Source organism: Hevea brasiliensis, chromosome 16 (genome assembly GCF_030052815.1).
Source record: "Hevea brasiliensis isolate MT/VB/25A 57/8 chromosome 16, ASM3005281v1, whole genome shotgun sequence".
Lineage (NCBI taxonomy): Eukaryota > Viridiplantae > Streptophyta > Magnoliopsida > Malpighiales > Euphorbiaceae > Hevea > Hevea brasiliensis.
In genome coordinates this window covers 56428781-56451091 of record NC_079508.1, presented here as the reverse complement: position 1 = coordinate 56451091, position 22311 = coordinate 56428781, and the positions used below count along the sequence as shown (strand labels likewise).

General features: G+C 35.0%; 4 protein-coding genes across 4 annotated transcripts; 3 read left to right on the top strand and 1 right to left on the bottom strand.

The window, feature by feature from the left end:
* The first annotated feature begins 5627 nt into the window (after nucleotides 1–5627).
* On the top strand, nucleotides 5628–7214 carry LOC131174674 (uncharacterized). Its single transcript, XM_058138429.1, has 2 exons — nucleotides 5628–6830; nucleotides 6915–7214. Exons 1-2 carry the CDS (start codon nucleotides 6717–6719, stop codon nucleotides 7212–7214), a joined length of 414 nt encoding a protein of 137 aa, XP_057994412.1. The 5' UTR covers nucleotides 5628–6716.
* A 538-nt stretch (nucleotides 7215–7752) lies between these two features.
* LOC110666318 (17.3 kDa class I heat shock protein) lies at nucleotides 7753–8399 on the top strand. The gene has a single exon (XM_021826758.2). It carries the CDS (start codon nucleotides 7775–7777, stop codon nucleotides 8234–8236), a length of 462 nt encoding a protein of 153 aa, XP_021682450.2. The 5' UTR covers nucleotides 7753–7774; the 3' UTR covers nucleotides 8237–8399.
* Nucleotides 8400–11888: 3489 nt separating this feature from the next.
* Nucleotides 11889–12733, top strand: LOC110666316 (18.1 kDa class I heat shock protein). The gene has a single exon (XM_021826755.2). It carries the CDS (start codon nucleotides 11992–11994, stop codon nucleotides 12466–12468), a length of 477 nt encoding a protein of 158 aa, XP_021682447.1. The 5' UTR covers nucleotides 11889–11991; the 3' UTR covers nucleotides 12469–12733.
* A 641-nt stretch (nucleotides 12734–13374) lies between these two features.
* On the bottom strand, nucleotides 13375–14931 carry LOC110666317 (UDP-glucose iridoid glucosyltransferase). Its single transcript, XM_021826757.2, has 2 exons — nucleotides 14448–14931; nucleotides 13375–14222 (listed from the first exon to the last, which is right to left on the bottom strand). Exons 1-2 carry the CDS (start codon nucleotides 14926–14928, stop codon nucleotides 13375–13377), a joined length of 1329 nt encoding a protein of 442 aa, XP_021682449.2. The 5' UTR covers nucleotides 14929–14931.
* Nucleotides 14932–22311: the final 7380 nt, after the last annotated feature.

The following is a 22311-nucleotide window of genomic DNA, read 5'->3' as shown; positions in this document are numbered from 1 at the left end:
AATAATATTACAGACCATAATCAAATAAATACTTCTAACACATGCGAAAATTCTAGGAATAAATAAAATTACACAAATATTGATAAACAACCTGCGAAGGAGAAAAGCAGGTTAACCAAAAATAAAATCCTCCTGTAGCCTGAAAAAAATATTGAACAGGAGTGAGCGTTCGACTCAGAGAGTAAAATATCAATTTTAACCATAATCTCTATAACTATCTAAAACTAATGCACCCTGTAGAGTGAAATGCAACATCAACATCATTTTCACATCATAACATCAAAAAGGTAATTTGGAGCACTCACGCACCCGTAGCATCAATCATAACATATGGGAGCCGATCCTATACGACTCTCTTAAATCCAACACGTGCGCCAAGAACTCAAGCCGACTTTCGCTTAATAAACCAAATCGAGGGTCCCATGAAGAACTCAAGCCGTGACTACCCCTCGAAGGATCGGGTCCCAGCGAAGAACTCAAGCCGTGACTACCCGTCCTATCCATAGTCCACACCACATCACACGCACGCCAACGCACGCACACTGCTCCAAATTACCACAACAACATCATGGCACTTTAACAGTTATCAATGCATCATAAATCGTGCCTAGAGTTTAACTACATAAATATATGCATATAAGTGATGCATGGGCATGCTGAACATATAATAATATCGAAATTACAATTAAAATTAATATTTTACTCACAGACTTGATGGTGGTCACTGAGGCGGCTGGGCGGAGGAAGAAGGCTGTCCCGGCTCACCTGACAATTTTATTACAATCATTTAATACAAATGACTCAATACAAATCAAGAAAAGACCCAATACGTCCTAAGTCATGCCGAAAATCTGGCAGAGTCTCCCCTATACCTAGGACCTACCCAACCTGTAAAAGGGCTCAAAACACACTTCTATATCCACAATCCATATATCCACAACTCAATCACATCACACAGCCCCTCCTGGGCCCATCAAATCAATCATCCATCACAATATGTAAAATTTTAATTTAGTCCTTATAATTGATCATTTTTGCAGAAACTGCTCAAATAAGCTCTAAAAATTATAAAACTCGCCTCATGTCCTTAGAAATATTACTAAACTATTGCAAAAAAAATCGTAATTTTCTAAGCTACCACGAATATTTTATGGATTTTTAATCCTATTTAAGCACTAGAAAATTACGAAAAAGCAAGGTTCGAGTTTACCTTTGCCGATTCCGACTTCGGGAACGTGCTCGGGATGCCTAACAATGGTGGGGTAGCCAAAATCTCGATCCAATTCGGAGACTTTTCCGATAGCTGGTCTGTTTGGCCGGAAATTCACAAATCCGGACAACTGTCGAATTTCCGCGAATTGAGATACCTACACGAAGCCCAATAATAATATATAAAAAAATCAGGGGTGTTACAATAAAATTTATTTAAAAAAGAGGGACAACTGACAGCCCTTCTCCTGCATTATATATATATATATATATATAAAAGAAATAGAGAGTAGAAGAATCGAGAAAGAGAAAAGGAAAGGAAAATGAGAGAAAGAGAGAAGGAGAAGAAGGAGAAGGGAATGAGGAAAATGGTGGCTGGATTTTTGAGATTTCTTTAGCAAAAATGGACATTAACAAGGAGAAAAGAGGGAAAGTGGTCTAAAAATCAAGAAATTAGAAAGAGAAAGAGAGGAAAATGATGAATAGGAGTAGAAACAGGGGTTGAGCAGGGGCAGCAATTTTGTCTTCTGTCCAGGTGAGTTTGGTGCATCTTTCACCATTGATTTTTTGATATGTTTGAGGTCTATACCTATAGAAGTTATGGTTAAAATTAAGTAATTTTTCAACAGTTAAATTTGGAGAAATAAATTATTGAACATAAACTATATGCATTGGAATTCTAAATTTTAGCTACTGAAATTTGAGTAAAATAAATAGTTAGGATGCTTAGAAAATTATAAAATTTGGTAAAGATTGTATTTAGGATGTTGGGGCTGTTATGGTAAAATTTGGTGAATTTTGAACTTGTGATTTGTGATATATAAATTATTTTATATGAGTTAGAGTTATTCAAAAAAATTCAAAATTTGAAGGATTTGATAGATATTTTGATATCTCATGATGTAGAGATAATGACTAATATTGTATTTGGATATCTTGAACATATGGTTAAAATTTAGAATTTATCTGATGGTTATAATATTTTATATAAATTTGAATGTACAAATTGCCAATTTTAGTATTAAGGATTGGGTTAAGTTGAACATGTTATTTTAATAGAACTAAAATTATTTTGAGATAGTATATGGTGTATAATGAATTTTTAAGTCATTTTAGAATATTTTTGGGAAATAAACACAAATGTTTAATAGGATTTTTTGTGATATGGATATATTGTGAAATATTTTAATTTAGATTTGACTATGAAGTATTGGAATTAATAATTGTATGAAGATATAAGTTGAGAATTTGTGTAAGTTGATATAATTATTGAGTAGTGGATTTGAGTTTTGTGACAAGAAATTTAGTCAAATTTTAAGAGAGAATGCTATCGAATATTTATTAGAAATTTAATATGGAATTGAAGTTTTATTGATTAATTTGATTATAATTGTATCATGATATTTTAGTGAGAGCTTTTGAAATTGTAGTTTTAATTTGATTATAGACGAGTTCAAGAACCGAGCTAGAGATTTGAGTTTTAGACGTAGTTTAGGATGCTTATAGGCCTCAAATAGGCATTATGTTGTGTTGTGCTGTGGGTTTGAGGCCTATGGATTATTGAGATATAAATAAGATTTTTCTTGCAAGGAGGTTAGATCCTAAGTATAAGGAAAATTCTATCTAATTTTCAATACAAACTTAGGAATCTTTTATTTTTTTAATTATTTATTGTTGGTCTATTATTGATAGTTATTAGATATGTTTGCTTAGGTGATTCAAATCAACAATTTTCTTCTTCTCAGCAGAATTAATAAGCATTGGGTTGCACTGTGAGTTTGATATTAATTTTATTTGTAATTTTAATATTATTAATTTATATTTAAGGCATACTCATGCATTAATTAATTAATGCTAGGCATGCTCTTTTGCTGCATATGTTATTAAATTTATTTGTGGAAGTCGCCTTAAGATAACTTAGAGCTTTGTGTATATGTTGGCGTGAGTATGGGGTGTATATATATATGGGTAGGACGGGTAGTCGCGGCTGGAACCTAACTCACTCAGACCCGATCATTATATATGCGTAAGTCAGGGTGAGCACAATTTTGAGTAAGATCCGGACATAGCCGTTAGATTTGTGGTTGGCTACATAGTATTTTTCAAGCTAGGTGGAGTCTCACTTCGTGCGATTCGTAGATTAGAGATTTTCGGGTATTTGACTTAGCGGACACAATAAGCTCTCTCCGTACTTGGATTATTAAGCGAAAATTCAATTTGAGTTGGCCTCGCTGATAGATACTAGATTAAGAGAGCTGTGGAGGGAATCAACTCACATATGTGTATCGATATAACACATAGATGTGTGCGTGCTTTAAATTATCTATTGTGCAAATATTGGTTGAATTGTTTGAACTATGTGAACGTATTGCATTTCATACATAGGAATGCATTAGAGTTAGATAGTTATAGAAATTATATATAAAATCAATATCTTACTCTTTGAGTCAAACACTCACTCCTATTTAACTATTTTTACTCAGGTGATAAATGGTTTTATTTGTGATTAACCTGATTTCCTTTCCTACAGGTTTAAACAGAAAATATTTTGATTTACTTTTATTGTCTTTTATTTAAATATAAAACTCCGCATGGACCAATAGTTGTATTTTTATTTGAGTTGTAATAACTTAACTCTGGAATTGTAAAATTAATTATGTGAGATTGCATGGATATAAGAGACATTTATTATTAATGTTGGAGGGAGCTAAGCTTTCAAATATTGATATATGTGATTTGAGGGTTGTGATAGTTAGCTAAGCTCTCCATATTATGTATATTATTTGTTTATAGGTCAGGTGAGTTAATACTCCCCGTTTGATAGTTTAATTTATAATTGGACTCTGTCCATTTATTTTATTAAAATTGAGCTACCTTAATAGGTTTTATGAATGGTTTAAAAATAGTTAGGCTTACTACGGGTTTCAGAGGCCTTATACAGATTCAAGTCCTAGTGTCGGTCTGATCCAGAAATTAGGTCGCAACACGTTAGTTATTAAATGAAATAAATTCTTTAATTATCTATACAAATTTAATTAAAAATTCAGAAACTAAAAAAATTATTTTACTTAAAATGTGAGAAATTAAAAGAGTGTTTTTAAATTACCTTTTTGTTTAATTATTGGTTGCTGGACTTTTAACCTGAGAACAATATAAAAGAATGGCAAAAAGAAAAAAAAAAATCAATCAATCAAGTTGTGATTGCTACTTATTGAGGAAAAATGAGTGCAAACATTGAATTTGGTCATATTTTGGTTATCACACAATAAGAAGAAAGTTATTTTATTTAGAAGAGAAGGAAAAGGGGGAAGAAAAAGAAACCCACATGAGCTAGAATGATTGAAATATTGAATTTAATTATGGGTTGAAAATTAATGTGCAGGCAAATGAGGATGAGGTACTGGTACATCTGAAATAGTGCAGCCTGGATCATCAGCCATGCTGAAATTAATGCCAAGTTGCTAAGATTGAGTAGAATCATATGAATTGAGAATTTAATTCTATTATGGCCAAAAGCCTAGAGAAAACTTTTGTTCTTTAGATGATATAACCAATTAATTCTCATGGCTACTTATGATGATATTATTGATGGTATATTATGTCGGGAGGTGAATTTTTTTTTTACCTTAGTAAATTTGTAATTAGCTTCAACCTCAATTATATCCCTATATTTAATGAAAAAGTTTAATTTAACTCATTTTGACTTTTGATTTAATTTAATTTAAAATTTTTAATTTAAACTCAATTTAACCCAAAAATTAAAAAAATTAAGAAATTAAATTTTTTTAGTTTTTGAATTAAAATCAAGAAATTAAAAAATTTAGTCATAAAATAAAGAAATTAAACTTCTTATTTTTTTATTTAAATAAAAAAATTTAGTCTATAAATTTTAATGTTTGAGTTAAATTAAGTTTAAATTAAAATTTTTAAGTTAAATTGGATAAAAAAATTAAAAATGAACTAAATTAAATTTTCCTAATAAATGTATGGGCTGTATTAAACATTTTATCATTTTTAATTCCCCAATTTAAAAGAAAAAAATTCTTTGTCATCATAAAATTGAATAAAGATGAAGATGATGTGAAGGGATGATATGCAAATTACGATTGTTGAATATAAAACAGGAAATATGTGGTTGCCCATCAATGGCGATTGAAAAATAATCACCGACCAGGCCCCTATGTCTCGCATTTCTAAGCAAAGGCCACAGAGGAATATTAATATGTACGGCCTACATATTATTCTTGTTCTTAATTATTTCTTTCAATAAATCTGTCTCACTTTCACAAATTAATTATAATATATATTTTTAATCAGATTTGATGCATGTGGAGCTCGCTTAAAATTAGGCAACATAAACTACTACAACTTTACGCCACTAATATATCTTTTCTCGTCTGCAACAAGTTGAGGGATGTGAATGAAGAAGAAAGATAACTTTGCCTTATCATCTGATACACTCTAAATCTTCAAATAAGAACACATTTCATATTTCTCTGACAATTTCTTGCTTCTTTGATTTGATTCTTTCATGTGATCGATTAACGTAAGACATTTCATGATACTTGATTTTGTTTTTCCAACGAAAGGCAGTGCATGCATCAGCCATTAACATTTGACCTTCCAAAGCTAGATGGAAAATGACCCTTGAAGTTGAAGGTTGCTTTCTTTCATTATATTTAATGAAGGGTTATTAAGTTCAGCTGTGGAGAGTGGAGACACATCATATGCCTTTTATGGCTACTGCTATCAACTAGACTCTCAGATGGTTTGTTTACTTCTGAAAATTAAAGCACAAGGAAAAATACAAAAGAGAAATTAATTTACATAGTATAGTTTTTGTTTTCTTGTCGTGACTTGATAGAGAAGTAGAAGATTTGTGTTCTAGCTAGCTCCATTTTTTGTATTGTGGATATGCAGTTCAGCTTTGGACTGAAACTCATCCATTCCATAATCATATTTGCCATATATGCCCTTTTCCTCATGGGATTCTAAAATGTGTGTTTCCATAGTTGATCATAAGAGTTACGTACAGAATTGTTATTTGCAATTTTTTTTTTATTTTAAAAATTTATGGATTAGTCTTTTTCTTAAAGAAAATGAATATAAAACAGGATTAAAAACTTGTAGACAAAACCTAATTAACATAATTTTAAAAGTTTAGACTAGCGATAGATGCACGCATGTGCCATTCTCGGGTCCAATTTCAATCTTGTTTCTATAGAAGGCCATGCATTTTATAGAAATTATTTGTTTCTTCCCCTCTTCATAATTTTCTTAATAAAACATTTATCATCATATTTTAAACAAGATTATTTAATTTAATGATCATAAGCGTCCACTATAAATAATGTTCAACTGTGCACTCACCTGGCAAATCAAAGAGAGCGGCGCAATACCTGATCAGCAGATTCAAGTATATTCTCTCTGTTTCTCTCCTTTCTCTTAATCTCTATTAATAACTAAAGGGGTTTTGATCAAAGTTTTGTGTTCAATCTCTTTCAGGAATGTTGATGATTCCAAGTGGTTTTGGCGTCAGCAGCTGCTTGAATGCAAGCAATAATCTCAATTCAAGCAGTTTCAGCAATCTGTTTGGCTTCAGTGATCCCTTCTCCATCACAGTGTGTGACGATAACCTAATAACTAATAATGCATTCTTTCAATTAGCATTATTTTTAATGGGGTTGGTTTCACTTTTTCTTCAGATGTATTGGCAAGAAACAACCTTCGTTGTCACGGCAAACCTGCAGGGACTGAAGACTGAAGACGTGAAGGTTGAGATCAGAGGCAGAAATGTCTTGCTGATCATTGGTGGTAGTCGTCCAAATTGCAAAAAGAGCTGTCAATTGCCATACAATGTGAATGTGGAGATGACCGCTACTTCCTTCAGCAATGGCCTTCTGATTGTCAAGGTGCCAAAGCAAAGTGATGTACTGCAAAAGAAACAGAACCACCCCGTAGTTGCTCATGTCACCAGATGCCGCTTTGGCAGCTTCTTCTACTAGGTTGAGTTCCTTGCTTGCTGTGATTGATCATGGAATATTAATTGTGCTTGTAAGTAACTTAATTGTGCGTGTGTGATATAAGTTATTGCCAAGAAAAAAAAAAGAGATGATATATATATAGTGTGTGGGTTATGAATTATGATATTTGAAGAAGTGAACAGAAATGATTTATATGAAACTTAAAGATTAGTACTCTAATTGACATATGTGGGTTTGTTTAACATAAAGATGCGATCAATTACAGGTGTGAAAATACTTTACTTAAATTTATGGTGTGGATGACACCGTCTGATGATAACCCAAAAAAAGCCCACATCCAAGCTCAGAGTCCAGAGGCTTCCCTATGAAAGCCACAAAGCTCCAGACTTTACCAGAAAGTTCGTTAACAAAAGCCCACGACACAAGTAAGATTGATCGAGAAGGTACCAGACGTCTCCCTGCATCCTATAAATATCCAACCCATGTCTCCCATGTTATTCCGACGACAACGAGAGGCAATTCATAGCTAAATCTGCAAGATTAACAATCCTCCACTCTTAAAACTTAAGCCTCAATTGAAAATGTCAATGATTCCAAGCCTCTTCGGTAACCCAACAAGCAGCATTTTCGATCCCTTCTCTTCTTTTGCTCTGCGGGATCCATTCAAGGACTTTCCGTTCCCTTCCTCTTCTAGCGAAAATTTGGCCTTTGCTAACACTCGCATGGACTGGAAGGAGACTCCAGAAGCTCATATCTTCAAGGCCGACCTTCCTGGGCTCAAAAAAGAGGAAGTGAAAGTTGAAATTGAAGATGCCAGAGTGATGCAAATCAGCGGAGAGAGGAATGTGGAGAAGGAAGACAAGTATGATACATGGCACCGTGTGGAGCGTAGCAGTGGCAAGTTCTTGAGGAGGTTCAGGCTTCCGGAGAATGTGAAGATGGATGAGGTTAAGGCTTCTATGGAGAATGGAGTTCTTACTGTGACTGTTCCTAAGGAAGAAGTCAAGAAAACTGATGTGAAGGCTATTGAGATTTCTGGTTGAGATATTATTTCTTGTGAAAAGTATACGGAGAGATAAAGGGATGGTGTGTGTTCTGTAAATTTACAGGTTATAATTATTGAAATTTTGTGAGCAGTGTGTGATATAAAATATCTTTGGTTATCTAATAATAATAATTTGCAGTGCTTGCCGGCTCTTGTTTAAACCAATTTGCATAGACGTCTTTTTCTTTCTTTCTGGAACTAAGAAACAAAGAGTAACTTATCACTCTTCAATGTCTTTATTGGTCAAATTTTCATGACTAGAGAAAAAAAATGTTACTGAAATCCAATCTTCTTCCAAAATAAAATTTCCTGCACCATTTCCTCTTCTTTTATTTTTAACAAGCATTATTGCCTGCAGCTTGCCGCGATTAGTACAATATTTTCCCATCCAATATTTTTTAATAATTGGATACACAAATATATATTATATATATTGATGCTATATAATGATATTGGCAAAATTAGTAAAATGTCTACTTTATTAAGGTTTACTTATTATGTAGACTTTAACTATTCAGAGGTAATGTCTACTTTATTAAGGTTTACTTATTATGCAGGCTTTAACTATTCAGAGGTATTGTCATTTTTTATATATAAATAAAATGACTTATATAAGTATATACATAAATATATATTGATTTAGTAATGTTATGTTGCCTAACTTATGCAAAATGAGATGACATATATATATATATATATATATATATATATAGGCAGTTATTGTATTTATTAGCAAAAGAGAGCTAATATTTATTTTCTAATCCTATAGAATAAAGTTGTTGAGATTGCTTTCAGGCTAGTTTGAGTTTATTCTCCTCTAGTTGTCTGCTACTATAAAAAATATAACGAATAAAATTAATAGACAATTGAGAATAAATATAATATTGAGTGTGCTATAATCTTATATCATATACAAGATCAATGATAAAAGGCTATGATAAAATAAGGTGAGAAGATAGAAGCACATCATATGCTATTACAATAATTTTTGAAAAGTAATTTAAAGCAAAATTGTAAATCAAAAGTGTAATTTCAACCAATAAAAACAAGAGGATAATTGCTTAAATACCATTTAATAACTTGATGAGGTTTCATTTGATATAGATGTTCTTGTATGAATTTTAGGCACATAAAACTCTTTTATAATATAAACAAATTATAGTTATTTATATTATAATATCAAGCATGTAATATTATCCAAGTTTGTTGAACTTGAATCCCAAACTTTTTTTTATCTGCTGCTATATCCTTGAAATTTATAAATCCATTCTCACATGTAAAACTACTATATTCTTAAGATTTTAAATCAATTTTAAAATAAAAACAATTATGGAATAATAATAGATTATTTCAATTTTATTTCTCAATTTCTAAAATTAATACAAATTTTTTTTTAATATAAAATTATATAATTTAAATGACAATAGTTAATAATCTTTTTATGTTTGAAGGATATAGAAAATAGATATATATACCTATTAAGTTGTTTTGTTGTTTTTGCTTTGAAAGAGGTTTTTGATAGTGCAGAAGAATGAGTTAGAAAAACACTATAGAAAGGTTAGTAGAAGAATTGACCCATAAACATATTGTTTGAAACATTGATGCTATTCAGTGTGGAAATTCATGCATTAATTTAATACCTTAAGAAATGTGGACAGTTGAATGAATATGTCCCACTCATTCCAATATGGGTTTCACTCATTTAACGGTTCAAATTACTTGTATACTGAATTTTTCTACATATTGCTCATATAATAATACTTTCTATTAAAGGAAAAAAAAAAGGGCAATATGGACAGTGCCAAGTGAACGGAAATCAATTTAGAAGTGACGAAATGGTCTTTTAACTGTTCTTAAGAATAGTAAAAATGTTGGTTATTTTAGTATATTAGTAGAATTTATGGCATGTTTAATATTTTGAAATTAAAAAAAAAAGGGAAGGATATGCTGGAAATTGGAACTTTTTTTTCCCCTTCAAAATATTAAGAAAAAATAGTAATTGAAGAGATTAGCTTCAATCTAGCTCTTACAAGAGGTGAATACAGTTCTCTAGAATTGACTTTTCTACAATAGTATTGGAAGAAATTGATTCTTATTAATGTCTTGATATTTGAAACACAAACTGGGAAGAGTTATACACAAGCATGAGAAGACTTATTAGTAGATTAGATGGAAACTTAGTCAACTTTCATTGTTGAAATTCCATCAACTTCAAAAACCCGTACTCCATAACCAGCAACTCAAACTACCTTATGGTGTCAGAAGAATTTCGAGTACTCGAACACCATGTTAATCGATGGAGTCAATTACATCTGAGGCAGCAGCAACTCATCTGCTATGGAAACCTTGACAAAGACACAAGCTATTTCAGCAACAAGAACAGTAAGAAAATTTTCCTTTCATTTGTTTAATAGGATGGAATGATTGAATCTTTTTCCTAGATGCTGCATACTAATTTCCCAAGAACACTACAGAAATTAGGCAGGAGCCATGCTCTTTTGTCCCCCCAAATCAGCACTGTGGATTATCCTGGACTCATCTTCTTCCACATATAGTGTCCACCTTTAACAGGATTTTGAATCATTTCAAAGAAACAGTACCGTATTCCTTTTATATACACTGGAATCATCTCTTGGATTTCTTGTTGATGCCTCAGTGACCCCCACAGCCCCACTTGGAAACAACACAAGAAACCTCGGATCCAGCGAATGGCCTAATGGGAATCTCCACTTCCCCAGTATAAGAATACTAAGGAAGTATTTGTCCTAAAGTTGGTGCATTCGATGAGTATCAACGATCCAGGATTTTGATATGCAAAATTCACGCATAAATATATAATTTATCCTCTTGTCTTGTGCCCATTCCTAGTTTTATCTTGATCTACTTTCCAGCTACTTCTTTTCTATTCTATCCCATTGTCATTATTGTTTTTTTTTTGGTTTGTCCATTACATAATTTTGGAAGCAGATGCTCTGCCTGGAAGGAAAACAAAAGCAATAAAGCAGGACAGCAATCAAAAACTAAAAACTGTTGCCTCGGACTTGTAGATTTGAACTATGTAATAACCCATTTGCAACCAAAGCATATTTGGACTATCTAATCAACATCCTGAATCACTTGACTTGTTTCTGTTCTTTTCTTAACAATTCTCTTTAAACTTAGAATCTCTATGCTTAAGAATAGCGGCTGGAGGCATTAGCCAACAGAGAAGAATTGCTGAAAAGCCAATGTATCATTTATCTATTATAATAAAATTCACAAATTTTTGATAAATAATTTTTTTTTATTTTATTGAAAATGATGTAAAAATTATTATGTGATGTCTATCTTATTATTTGTTAGAAAACAAGCACATAGCTTCACTCATCCTCCATCCAATTTATAACTCACTGAACCAGTATATATGTTGTGATATAAAAGATTTGAGATTGGTTTAGGGTTAAAAATTTTCAATATAAAGAAAATAATATGATCCACTCTTGATGGGCATCCATTCTCTGAGAATGTTCTGGACACCCAATAACTTGTTTAGTGGGGCGAAGTCCTGCCCACGAAAAACCCAAGTCCAAACATTCAGAAAGTCTAGAACATTCGCCCACTAGAATTATCTAGGAAAGCCAGAGTGTACTAGAATACCCCTCCAACCACTACAAATACGTCAACCTTCCTCACTGGCAGCAGCATTCAGTGCACGGAAAAGCATCCCGTTAACTTAGCAATCAAGTCCAGTCTTCTCGCTCAGCTCAGCTAAAGATGTCGCTCACTCCTTTCTCCGGCAACCGAAGAAGCAGCATCTTCGATCCTTTCTCTCTTGACATTTGGGACCCCTTCAAGGACTTCCCTTTCCCTTCCTTTGCTTCTTCTTCCTCGCTCTTCCCTCGTGAAAATTCTGCGTTTGTTAGCACCCGCATCGACTGGAAGGAAACCCCTGAAGCCCATGTCTTCAAGGCTGATCTTCCTGGCCTTAGAAAAGAAGAGGTGAAGGTTGAGATTGAAGATGATCGGGTGCTGCAAATTAGCGGAGAGAGGCATGTGGAGAAGGAAGACAAGAACGATACTTGGCATCGCGTGGAACGCAGCAGCGGGAAGTTTTCCAGGAGTTTTAGGCTGCCGGAGAATACTAAGATGGATCAGATTAAGGCTTCCATGGAAAATGGGGTTCTTACTGTGACTGTGCCAAAGGCGGAGGTCAAGAAACCTGATGTTAAGGCTATTGAAATCTCTGGCTGAAGATTTCAAGTTAAGTGTCATCTCTCTCCTGCGACACGTATTTACGATATATGTGATGAATGATAAGATGAGGTTTTTGTGGTATGTGGAAAGTGTTTGATGAAATTAAGTTGGCTAAGCTTTTGAATTAGGAGGTTTATGTGTTATGTGGAAAGTGTTCGATAAAATTAAGTTGGCTGTAATGTGGAGTTGTTTAACTTAATGTTATATACTTGGGTCTATTCTGTAGATATCCAAGGAATCGAAGTATGTGCTTTTTTGTAAATCTTGCTAATCTGGCCACCCTCTTGTTTGTTCTAATGAATGGAGTGAAATTGTGATACCAGTTTGAATGCTCGAATTTATGTATGTTCGGTTTGAAATGAGTTTCAATGGCATCGAGCAAGAAAGGAGAGGTATAAATAAGGATGCCATATCCTCTTCCTGGCATTTTTTTTTTTTTTTCACTTGATTCACCAAAATGCCTTGTTTTTTGATGGCTAAGACATGCTAGTTACAGGGACCCAAAAAAAGATGTTTTGTTCATGTGATTCATTTCTTTAATTAGCAGATAGCCAACAAAGGGTGCAAATTATGGAAGACAATATGACCTATTAGGATGATAAAACCGATATGTTGATCGTGTGATTCATTTCTTTTATTAGCAGATAGCCAACAAAGGGTGCAAATTATGGAAGAGAATATGAGAAATTAGTATGATAAACAGATATTTTGTTAATGTGATTCAATTTTTTTATTAGCAGATGGCCAAGAAAGGGTGCACACTATGGAAGACATTATGAGAAATTAATATGATAAAACAGACATTCTGTTTATGTGATTCATTTCTTTTATTAGCAGATAGCCAACAAAGGGTGCAAATTATGAAGACAATATGAGAAATTAGTATGATAAGATGTGTTGTTCCTACTTGACCAAGGAATTGTAGGATGAGCCTCCATTCTTCATGCTAGATTCAACCTTCTCCTTCAATTCTATAGTTTTCTGCCTCATCTCCATCCCCTCTGCACTTACCATTAGCCTTCTGACTGCTCTTGTTACCTCCTCTCTTTCCAACTCATTTTCCAGCTCCAATCCCACTTTCCATACATGGCACACATACCTCGCATTAACTTTTTGGTCCCCAAAACATGGTCGACATATCATAGGAACCCCTTCACTGATACTTTCAAGCGTCGAATTCCAACTGCAGTGACTCCAAAACCCTTCAACTGCTGGATGTGCCAATACTTCCTTTTGCGGTGCCCATTTCACAATGCAGCCTCTTTCTCCAACAGCTTCTTTGAAATCCTTGGGTAACAATTCAATCCATTCAGAACCACACACTGAATTGGGTCTTATAACCCACAAGAAAGGCTGCTTACTGTTGGCTAAGCCCCAAGCCATTTCAGCCAACTCTTTCTCAGTCATAGAAGCCAAGCTTCCTAAGCTCACATAGATTACTGAATTAGGAGTTTTCCTATCCAGCCATGTGATGCAGCAGGTGTCCTCGGCAATTATGCTGCTGGAGGAGGCTGTTGCAAATTTGTACAGGGGGCCTATAGAGAAGAATGGAACTTGGTATTGTTGCTGGTGCTGCGCCAATTCTGATTCTTCAAGGCAGTCCATGCTATTCCAGATGATGGCTGAGGACCTTTTGGCAATAATTATATTTGTTAATTCCATCAAGGATTCTAAACTTGCAAAATCGATGGTGGGTAGGTCCTTAAACCTGAGGGGATAAAGCACAGGCACCATTTCCTGCAATAGATGCTCTGCAAACATAAAGTGAGTTTTCCTCATTGGCATTTGCTGGCTGATCATTAAGTAGTAGATGCTGTAGCAAGGTAATTCTGATTTAAAGCATTTCTTGAAATGATGAGATGGAGTATGTTATGTTACATCAGAAAATTGGCAAAATATTGAAAACTAATTCATAGAATCAAGATAGTTGTGAAGTCTTGGTGGCTCATGCAGAAGGATTTAAGAGCCAATCATACCTTTTAAAGGAAAGTAACCTTCCTGTTGTAGCTGAGTGAATTTGCTGTAAGCGATCAAAGTGGCAACACTGCTAGTTCTTAAGATTATGCTAGTTAGCTTCAGACGATTGGCCACTGCTTCTGAGTAGTGCATAAGTGTATCATAGATGATACAAGTGATCTTTGTGTGTGGCTTTTCCATGATTTGAGACAATGATTCCAGCAATGGTGCTTCGCAATTACCATTAAGATATGATATCAGAGATACAATATCGAGAGATGCAACATCATGCTCAGGTAAATGGTCTGCTATGGGTAAGAAACTGAAATTCGGATAGTTGGCAGGGTTAGGAAAGTTGAATTTTGTGTGAGCAATTGTAATGGAGAAGCCCCTGCAGTAAAGAATGGTGCCTAACTCGAACATAGGACTTATGTGGCCTTGGAATGGGCAAGGAACAAGCACCACCAATCGCCCGTGCCTTTGTTCTCCCTTCTTTTCCATCTTGCTCTCCCAGTCTATAATCCAGAGAAATCCAAGTGCTGCAATTATGGGGAAGTAGTTTGCTGGGGCTTCTTACTATTAAGGAATTTTAGATTTGGGCCGGCATAGATGCTAACATTATTACCTTTGGCACATAGAGTTTGGATTGGCTTGTGGAGTTTTATGCTGCATCACTTTCATACTGCATCCGATGATTTTACCTTGAATATCATTTCATATCTATCATGCTACGTTACTTTATTCTTTTTCTCCCCTCTGTGTCTCTCTTTTATAAAAAATACTAATATTTCTAAAAGAGAAAATACTGGAGATTATAATATATATTTTTATTTTTGGACAAATTACATCAAACACTGCTCACAAAACCCAACGTATACAGAAACACTCTTCTTCATCTGTTGACATACACCCATGCCATTTATAATAAAGAAATAACTCAACCAGAGATTTCAGTGGCTTTGGCATCAAGTTTCTTCAGTTCCTCTGGGACACTCACAGTAAGATTCCCATTCCCCACTGAAATCTCTGGTTAAGACTTGAAGCTACTTTTCCTGCATCACCATTTCTAGCCTTACAGGATTTTTTTTTCGACAGTAATAGAATGCGGATATCAACTTCTCAATCTTTTTAGTCTTTCTGCTAGTTGATGCAGCTTTTGCTGACACTCTTCTTCCATTATTATTATAGTCTAATTATGAAGTTAGTTTCTTACTCCAGGCATTAATATGATGAACAATGTGTCAGTATTATCAGTGTACTTTATGTGATTCCTTTTATTTAGTTACCAAAGATATCCCTGTAGTGATGAATATTTCTCCCTTTCTTTAGAGGGAATATTCATGGTTGCTCACTTCCAAGTTCGATCTTTTAGATTGAGTGATTTTATGGCACTAGAAACTTTTTGATTGAAAAAAGTCTTGGAGTTTGAATCCTATGCATCCCAACAAAGGTGGACAGGGAGTAAGGTAATTAAATTTACTAATTCTGATATTAAACTTTTTCTTTTCCTGGATAATAGCTGTGAGAAACTGTCACTGAAGGTGCTGCCAAATGAACAGATATATGCGGGCACAGGGATCAATAATGCAGTTTATTTTACCACAATCTGCCTATAGAGGTTAATATTTTTAAACGGCAAACATCTGTACAGATATTTTTGTTAAATAATTCATCATTTGCCCCTATGGACATATTCAATCTTTCTTGGATTTTGCTTCTTTTGGCAAATGACAAGACAAATCCAGTAATTGAGGTGCTCTTAGAAGTAGAGTAATGCCATTATAAGGTGTACTGTTATATGAGATATTATGAACTTAAGTTGTCTGTGCCACCATCAAAATATTTTATGAGCACAAGACGTATGCTCTTGCTAGAGAAATGAAAAACTACATTACATGCAGAGAGAGAGAGAGAGAGAGAGAGAGAGAGAGAGAGATGCATAACCGAAGACATTAACGTTGCCTTGTGCTGCTAGTGTCATCTGTAGTGATTCTAGTGAATAGGCTCTGAGGTTTTTGCAGTTTGTGGAAACTGTTGGATAAAATTAAGTTGGCGGTGGTATTGATTTGTTTAGTATAATTTGATAACTGGATCTTTCTGTGGATACAAAGGAATCAAAGTATGTGTTTCTAAATATTCCAATGTATCGAAAAAAAAAAAGGTAGTCTGTGTTTCTTGTAGATTTTGCTATTATGACAACCATCTTGTTTTTTTTTTTTCCAACGAATGGAGTGGGATGGTGGTCGTTGTTTGAATGATAGAATATATGAATATTTTGGCTTGAAATGAGTTTCAAAAGCCTCGAGCAAGGGAAGGAATTGTGTATGTTATGGAAAGTCAATCACTATATTATTTTTCTGTATATTCTGTATTCTTATTTAGGATTTCTTATTTAGGATTTCTTCCTAATTAGTAGAACACAATTATAGGAATCAATTGTATATATATACCCATGTACAGATTAATTGAAATCAATGAGAATCATCTCTTTCTACATGGTATCAGAGCAGGTCATCGATTTAGGATGACTATTTGTTCTCATTACCCAGTTCAAGAGAGACCTTGGCCCGATCACTGCTTTAACCCCGATCAACATCGCGGCCGCCTCAACCCCTCATTCCACCATCGTGTCGTTGTTCGATCCAAAGATACCATTAAAGGACTTCTGAGGTTTGGCTCTCAGATCCTATTTCGGTATTTGCTTGATTTGTGATTTTGGGTTATTTTGCTGCTATAAGCACTTTATATTAGCGTTTCGGTTAGTTTTCTTTGTCTCAACAAATGGCAGACAATAAGAATGTTATTTCTGATGTGATTCCGGTGATGACTAAGATCACGGAACACAAACTTAATGGTTCGAATTACCTGGAGTGGAGTAAGACTGTTAGGGTCTATTTGCGTAGCATTGATAAGGATGATCACCTTACTAAAGATCCATCCACTGATGATACACAACAAACTTGGCTAAGGGAGGCTGCTCGGTTGTTTTTGCAGCTTCGGAACTCGATTCATAGTGAGTTAATTAGTTTAATTAATCACTGTGAATTTGTTAAGGAATTAATGGATTACTTAGATTTTTTGTATTCTGGTAAAGGGAATATCTCCCGTATTTATGATGTTTGTAAGGCATTCTACCGTGCTGAGAAAAAGGATAAGTCTCTCACGGCTTATTTTATGGATTTTAAACGGGTATATGAGGAACTTAATGTATTGTTGCCTTTTAGTCCTGATGTGAAAGTTCAGCAGGCCCAACGGAGCAATCGGGTCATTATGAGTTTTCTTGCAGGCCTTCCTTCAGAGTATGAGACTGCTAAATCTCAAATTCTCTCCAGTTCTGAGATTTCCTCTTTGCATGAAACGTTCACACGGGTCCTTCGTACAGAGAGTACTCAATCTTCACAACCTGCCAGTAGTGCTCTTATTAGCCGTAATCTAAATGGACAACAGGGTAATAGAAGAGGAAGTAGAGGAGGAATTACAGCAAATGTATAATCGTAATAGAGAGGCTAGTTCTAATCAGGACTCAAGAGGAGTCATTTGTTATTATTGCCATGAGCCTGGCCATACAAAATATAATTGTCCGCAACTTCAGAGGAAAAATCAGCGATCACAGATGGCAAATATGGCAGCAGAGAATTCTAAAGTATCTTCCTCTGAGAAAACTATTTTGGTATCTGCAGAGGATTTTGCACAATTTTCTAAGTATTAGGCATCTCTAAATCCTACCAGTTCCCCTGTCACTGCGATCGCTGAGTCAGGTAAATTCACTACATGCCTTGTGTCTTCTTCATCCAAATGGGTTATTGATTCTGGTGCGACAGATCACATGACAGATAATTCTAGTCTTCTATCTGTTTTTCAGTCTAATCTCACTTCCTCTACTGTTATTTTAGCTGATGGTTCTACTTCTTGTGTCATGGGTTCTAAAACTGCGAACCCGACTTCGTCAATTTCTTTGTCTTCTGTTTTTTGTTTACCAAAATTCTTTTTTAATCTACTTTCTGTTAGTAAACTTACTCGTACCTTAAATTATTCTGTTTTCTTTTTTCCTGACCAGTGTTTGTTTCAGGGTCTTACGACGAAGTAGATTATTGGTAGAGGACGCGAGTCAGGTGGTCTCTACATTCTGGAAAATCATGTACCGAGGTCACTTGTTTGCTCCAGTACCTTAACACCACTTGAAGCTCATTGTAGATTGGGTCATCCTTCTTTATCTACCATGAAGAAGCTGTGTCCTCAATTTCAGTCTTTATCAGTACTAGAATGTGAGTCGTGTCAGTTTGCAAAACATCATCGTTTGCCTTCTGTGTCTAGAGTCAATAAACGGGCTTCATCCCCTTTTGAGTTAGTTCATTCTGATGTTTGGGGTCCTTATTCTGTTACATCTAAAACTAGATTTCGTTATTTTGTTACTTTTGTTGATGATTACTCTCGTGTTACCTGGTTATATTTAATGAAGAATCGTTCTGAGTTATTTTCTATCTTTTGTGCTTTTTGTAATGAAATCAAAACTCAATTTAATATTTCTGTGCGCATATTAAGAAGTGACAATGCCAAAGAATACTTTTCAGCATAATTTCAGCCTTATATGACACAAAATGACGTTCTTCATCAGTCTTCCTATGTGGATATCCCATCCCAAAATGGCGTGGCCGAAAGAAAAAATCGTCATCTTCTTGAGGTAACTCGTGCTCTTCTTTTTCAGATGAAAGTGCCTAAACACTTTTGGGCGGATGTAGTTTCTACGGCATGTTTTTTTATCAATCGTATGCCGTCTTCTGTCCTTAATAGGAATATTCCTTATACTACTTTGTTTCCTATAAAATCTTTATTCCCTATTGAACCCGTATTTTTTGTTATACCTGTTTTGTGCAAGATGTTCATCCACAGGTTACTAAATTAGATCCAAAATCTCTCAAATGTGTCTTCCTTGGGTACTCCCGGCTTTAAAAAGGGTATCGTTGTTTCTCTCCTACTCTTAATCGTTATCTTGTTTCTGCAGATGTCACATTTTTTGAATCCACTCCATTTTTTCCTCCATAATCTGTGTATGAGAGTCAGGGAGAGGAGGATGATCTCTTAATATATACTGTCCAATCAATGTCTAGTCCTCTCCCACAGCCTATTCCTTCTGTCTCTAGACCTACTCGACCTCCCGTTGTTCATGTTTATTCCAGGAGATTGGAGATTCCAGACTCAGATCCTCCACCAGCTACTTCGTTGGGAGATCCTGTACCTCATACTGATTATGATTTTGATCTAGACTTACCCATTGCTCTTCGTAAAGGTAAACGTTCATGTACTTATCCTATCTCTTCTTTTATTTCTTATAATAAATTTTTTTCTTGTTCTCAGTGTTTTGTTATTTCTTTAGACTCTGTTCCTATCCCTAATACTGTTGATGAGGCACTGTCTCATCCTGGCTGGTGTGATGCTATAAAAGAGGAAATAGAGGCTTTAGATGCTAATGGTACATGAGAACTATTGCCTTTGCCCACTGGTAAGAAAGCTATTGGTTGCAAATGGGTATTTACAGTAATGGTAAATCCTGATGGCTCTGTAGCTAGGCTAAAGCACGCCTTGTAGCAAAAGGATATGCTCAGACATATGGGGTTGATTACTCTGATACTTTTTCTCCTGTAGCTAAACTTACTTCTATTCGCTTGTTTGTCTCTTTAGCAGCTACATATGATTGGCCTCTGCATCAATTGGATATTAAGAATGCTTTCCTTCATGGTGATCTTCAAGAGGAGATGTATATGGAGCAACCACCTGGGTTTGTTGCTCAGGGGGAGTTGAGTAAAGTTTGTAAGCTTTGAAAGTCTCTTTATGGCTTGAAACAAAGTCCTAAGGCATGGTTTGGGAGATTCAGTGAAGCAGTACAGGAATTTGGTATGCAAAAGAGTAAGTGTGATCACTCAGTATTTTATAGGCAATATGAGGCTGGTCTAATTCTCTTGGTAGTCTATGTGGATGACATTGTCATCACTGGGAGTGACTCTGCAGGTATTTCATCTCTTAAAACCTTCCTCCAAACTCAGTTTCAGACCAAAAACTTGGGATTGTTAAAGTATTTATTGGGTATCGAAGTTATGAGAAGTAAGAAGGGTATTTTCTTGTCTCAAAGAAAATATGTCTTTGATCTATTGACAGAGACAGGAAAATTAGGTGCTAAACCTTGTAGCGTACCAATGGCTCCAACTTTACAACTGTTAGCAGGGGATAGTGAGTTATTTGAAGATCCAGAGAGATACAGAAAATTGGTAGGAAAATTGAATTACCTTACAGTCACTCGTCCTGATATTGCTTATGCCGTTAGTGTGGTAAGTCAGTTTATGTCTTCCCCAACTGTTACTCATTGGGAAGCCTTGGACCAAATCTTGTCTTATCTAAAAGGCGCTTCAGGAAGATGTTTGCTATATGGTAATCATGGGCATTTGAATGTTGAATGTTTTTCAGATGCTGACTGAGCTGGATCTAAGGTTGACAGTAGGTCAACTATTGGATATTGCATTTTTATTGGAAGAAATTTAGTGTCTTGGAGAAGCAAGAAGCAGAGTGTAGTTTCTCGATCTAGTGCTGAATCCGAATACAGAGCCATGGCACAATCAGTATGTGAGGTAATGTTGATACTTCAATTACTAGATGAGACAGGTTTTAAGACCTCATTGCCTGCGAAATTGTGGTGTCATAATCAAGCTGCTCTTCATATTACTTCTAATCCGGTGTTTCATGAGCGGACCAAATATATTGAGATTGATTGTCACTTTATTCGTGAAAAGATTCACTAACAGATCATCTCAACAGGACACATTAAAACTGAAGAGCAGTTACGAGATATTTTCACAAAAGCTCTGAATAGAGCTAGGATTGACTACATTTGTAACAAGTTGGGCATGATTAACATCTATGCTCCAACTTGAGGGGGAGTGTTATGGAAAGTCAATCACTATGTTATGAAAAGTCAATCACTATATTATTTGTCTGTATATTCTGTATTCTGTATTCTTATTTAGGATTTCTTGTTTAGGATTTCTTCCTAATTAGTAGAACACAATTATAGGAATCAATTGTATATATATACCCATGTACAGATTAATTGAAATCAATAAGAATTATCTCTTTCTACAGTGTACGAGGATATAGGATGTTTTTTCTTCACTTCTTTCACCAAATAAATGATTTTTGAAGGGCTTATACATCCTTGTCACAGCTCACAGCGACAGAAAATAGACCTGTGGTTCATTATTTTGCAGATAACCAGCTAAGGGTGCAAAATGTGGAAGAACGTTTGAGAAATTAGCATGATAGGATCTGCTCTTCCAACTTGATCAAAAAGTTGTAGGATGAGCCTCATTTCTTCATACAAATTTCCACCTTCTTCTTCAGTCCATACTTAGATGCTTCATCTCCTTTTAGTACCATTAGCCTTCAGGTCTTTTATCAACTAATTTTCCAGCTCCAAACCAACTCTCATTCTTTCTCATCCATGGAAGCCAAGCCTCCTAAACTCACGTAGATGATTGAATTGTGAGTTTGCTTATCAAGCCATGGGAAGCAGGTTGTGTCCTCGTCAAATATGCAACTAGAGGAGGCTAACGCAACTAAATAAAGGGGGCCTACTAAGAAGAATGGAACTTGGTATTGTTTCTGGTGCTGGTGCTGCTCCAATTCTGATTCTTCAAGGCAGTCCATGGTATTCCAGATGATGGCTGAGGATGTTCCCGAGTGAATTTCTTGTGGGTGATTAGGCCTTGTTCAGTATGGATTAAATAATTGCCCAAGGGTTTAATGGAATCCATTGGCGAAAGAGGTTGTATTTTTGAATGGGTACCACAAAAGCAAGTGCGGGCACATCCTGCAGCAGGAGGATTCTGCAAGAAG

Coding starts and splice junctions, on each gene's coding strand:
- LOC110666316 (XM_021826755.2), top strand. CDS start 11,992: ATGTCGCTCACTCCTTTCTCCGGCAACCGAAGAAGCAGCATCTTCGAT.
- LOC131174674 (XM_058138429.1), top strand. CDS start 6,717: ATGTTGATGATTCCAAGTGGTTTTGGCGTCAGCAGCTGCTTGAATGCA. Junction 6,831..6,914: donor GTGATCCCTTCTCCATCACA/GTGTGTGACGAT, acceptor CTTTTTCTTCAG/ATGTATTGGCAAGAAACAAC.
- LOC110666318 (XM_021826758.2), top strand. CDS start 7,775: ATGTCAATGATTCCAAGCCTCTTCGGTAACCCAACAAGCAGCATTTTC.
- LOC110666317 (XM_021826757.2), bottom strand. CDS start 14,928: ATGGAAAAGAAGGGAGAACAAAGGCACGGGCGATTGGTGGTGCTTGTT. Junction 14,223..14,447: donor AGGTTACTTTCCTTTAAAAG/GTATGATTGGCT, acceptor TTATGTTTGCAG/AGCATCTATTGCAGGAAATG.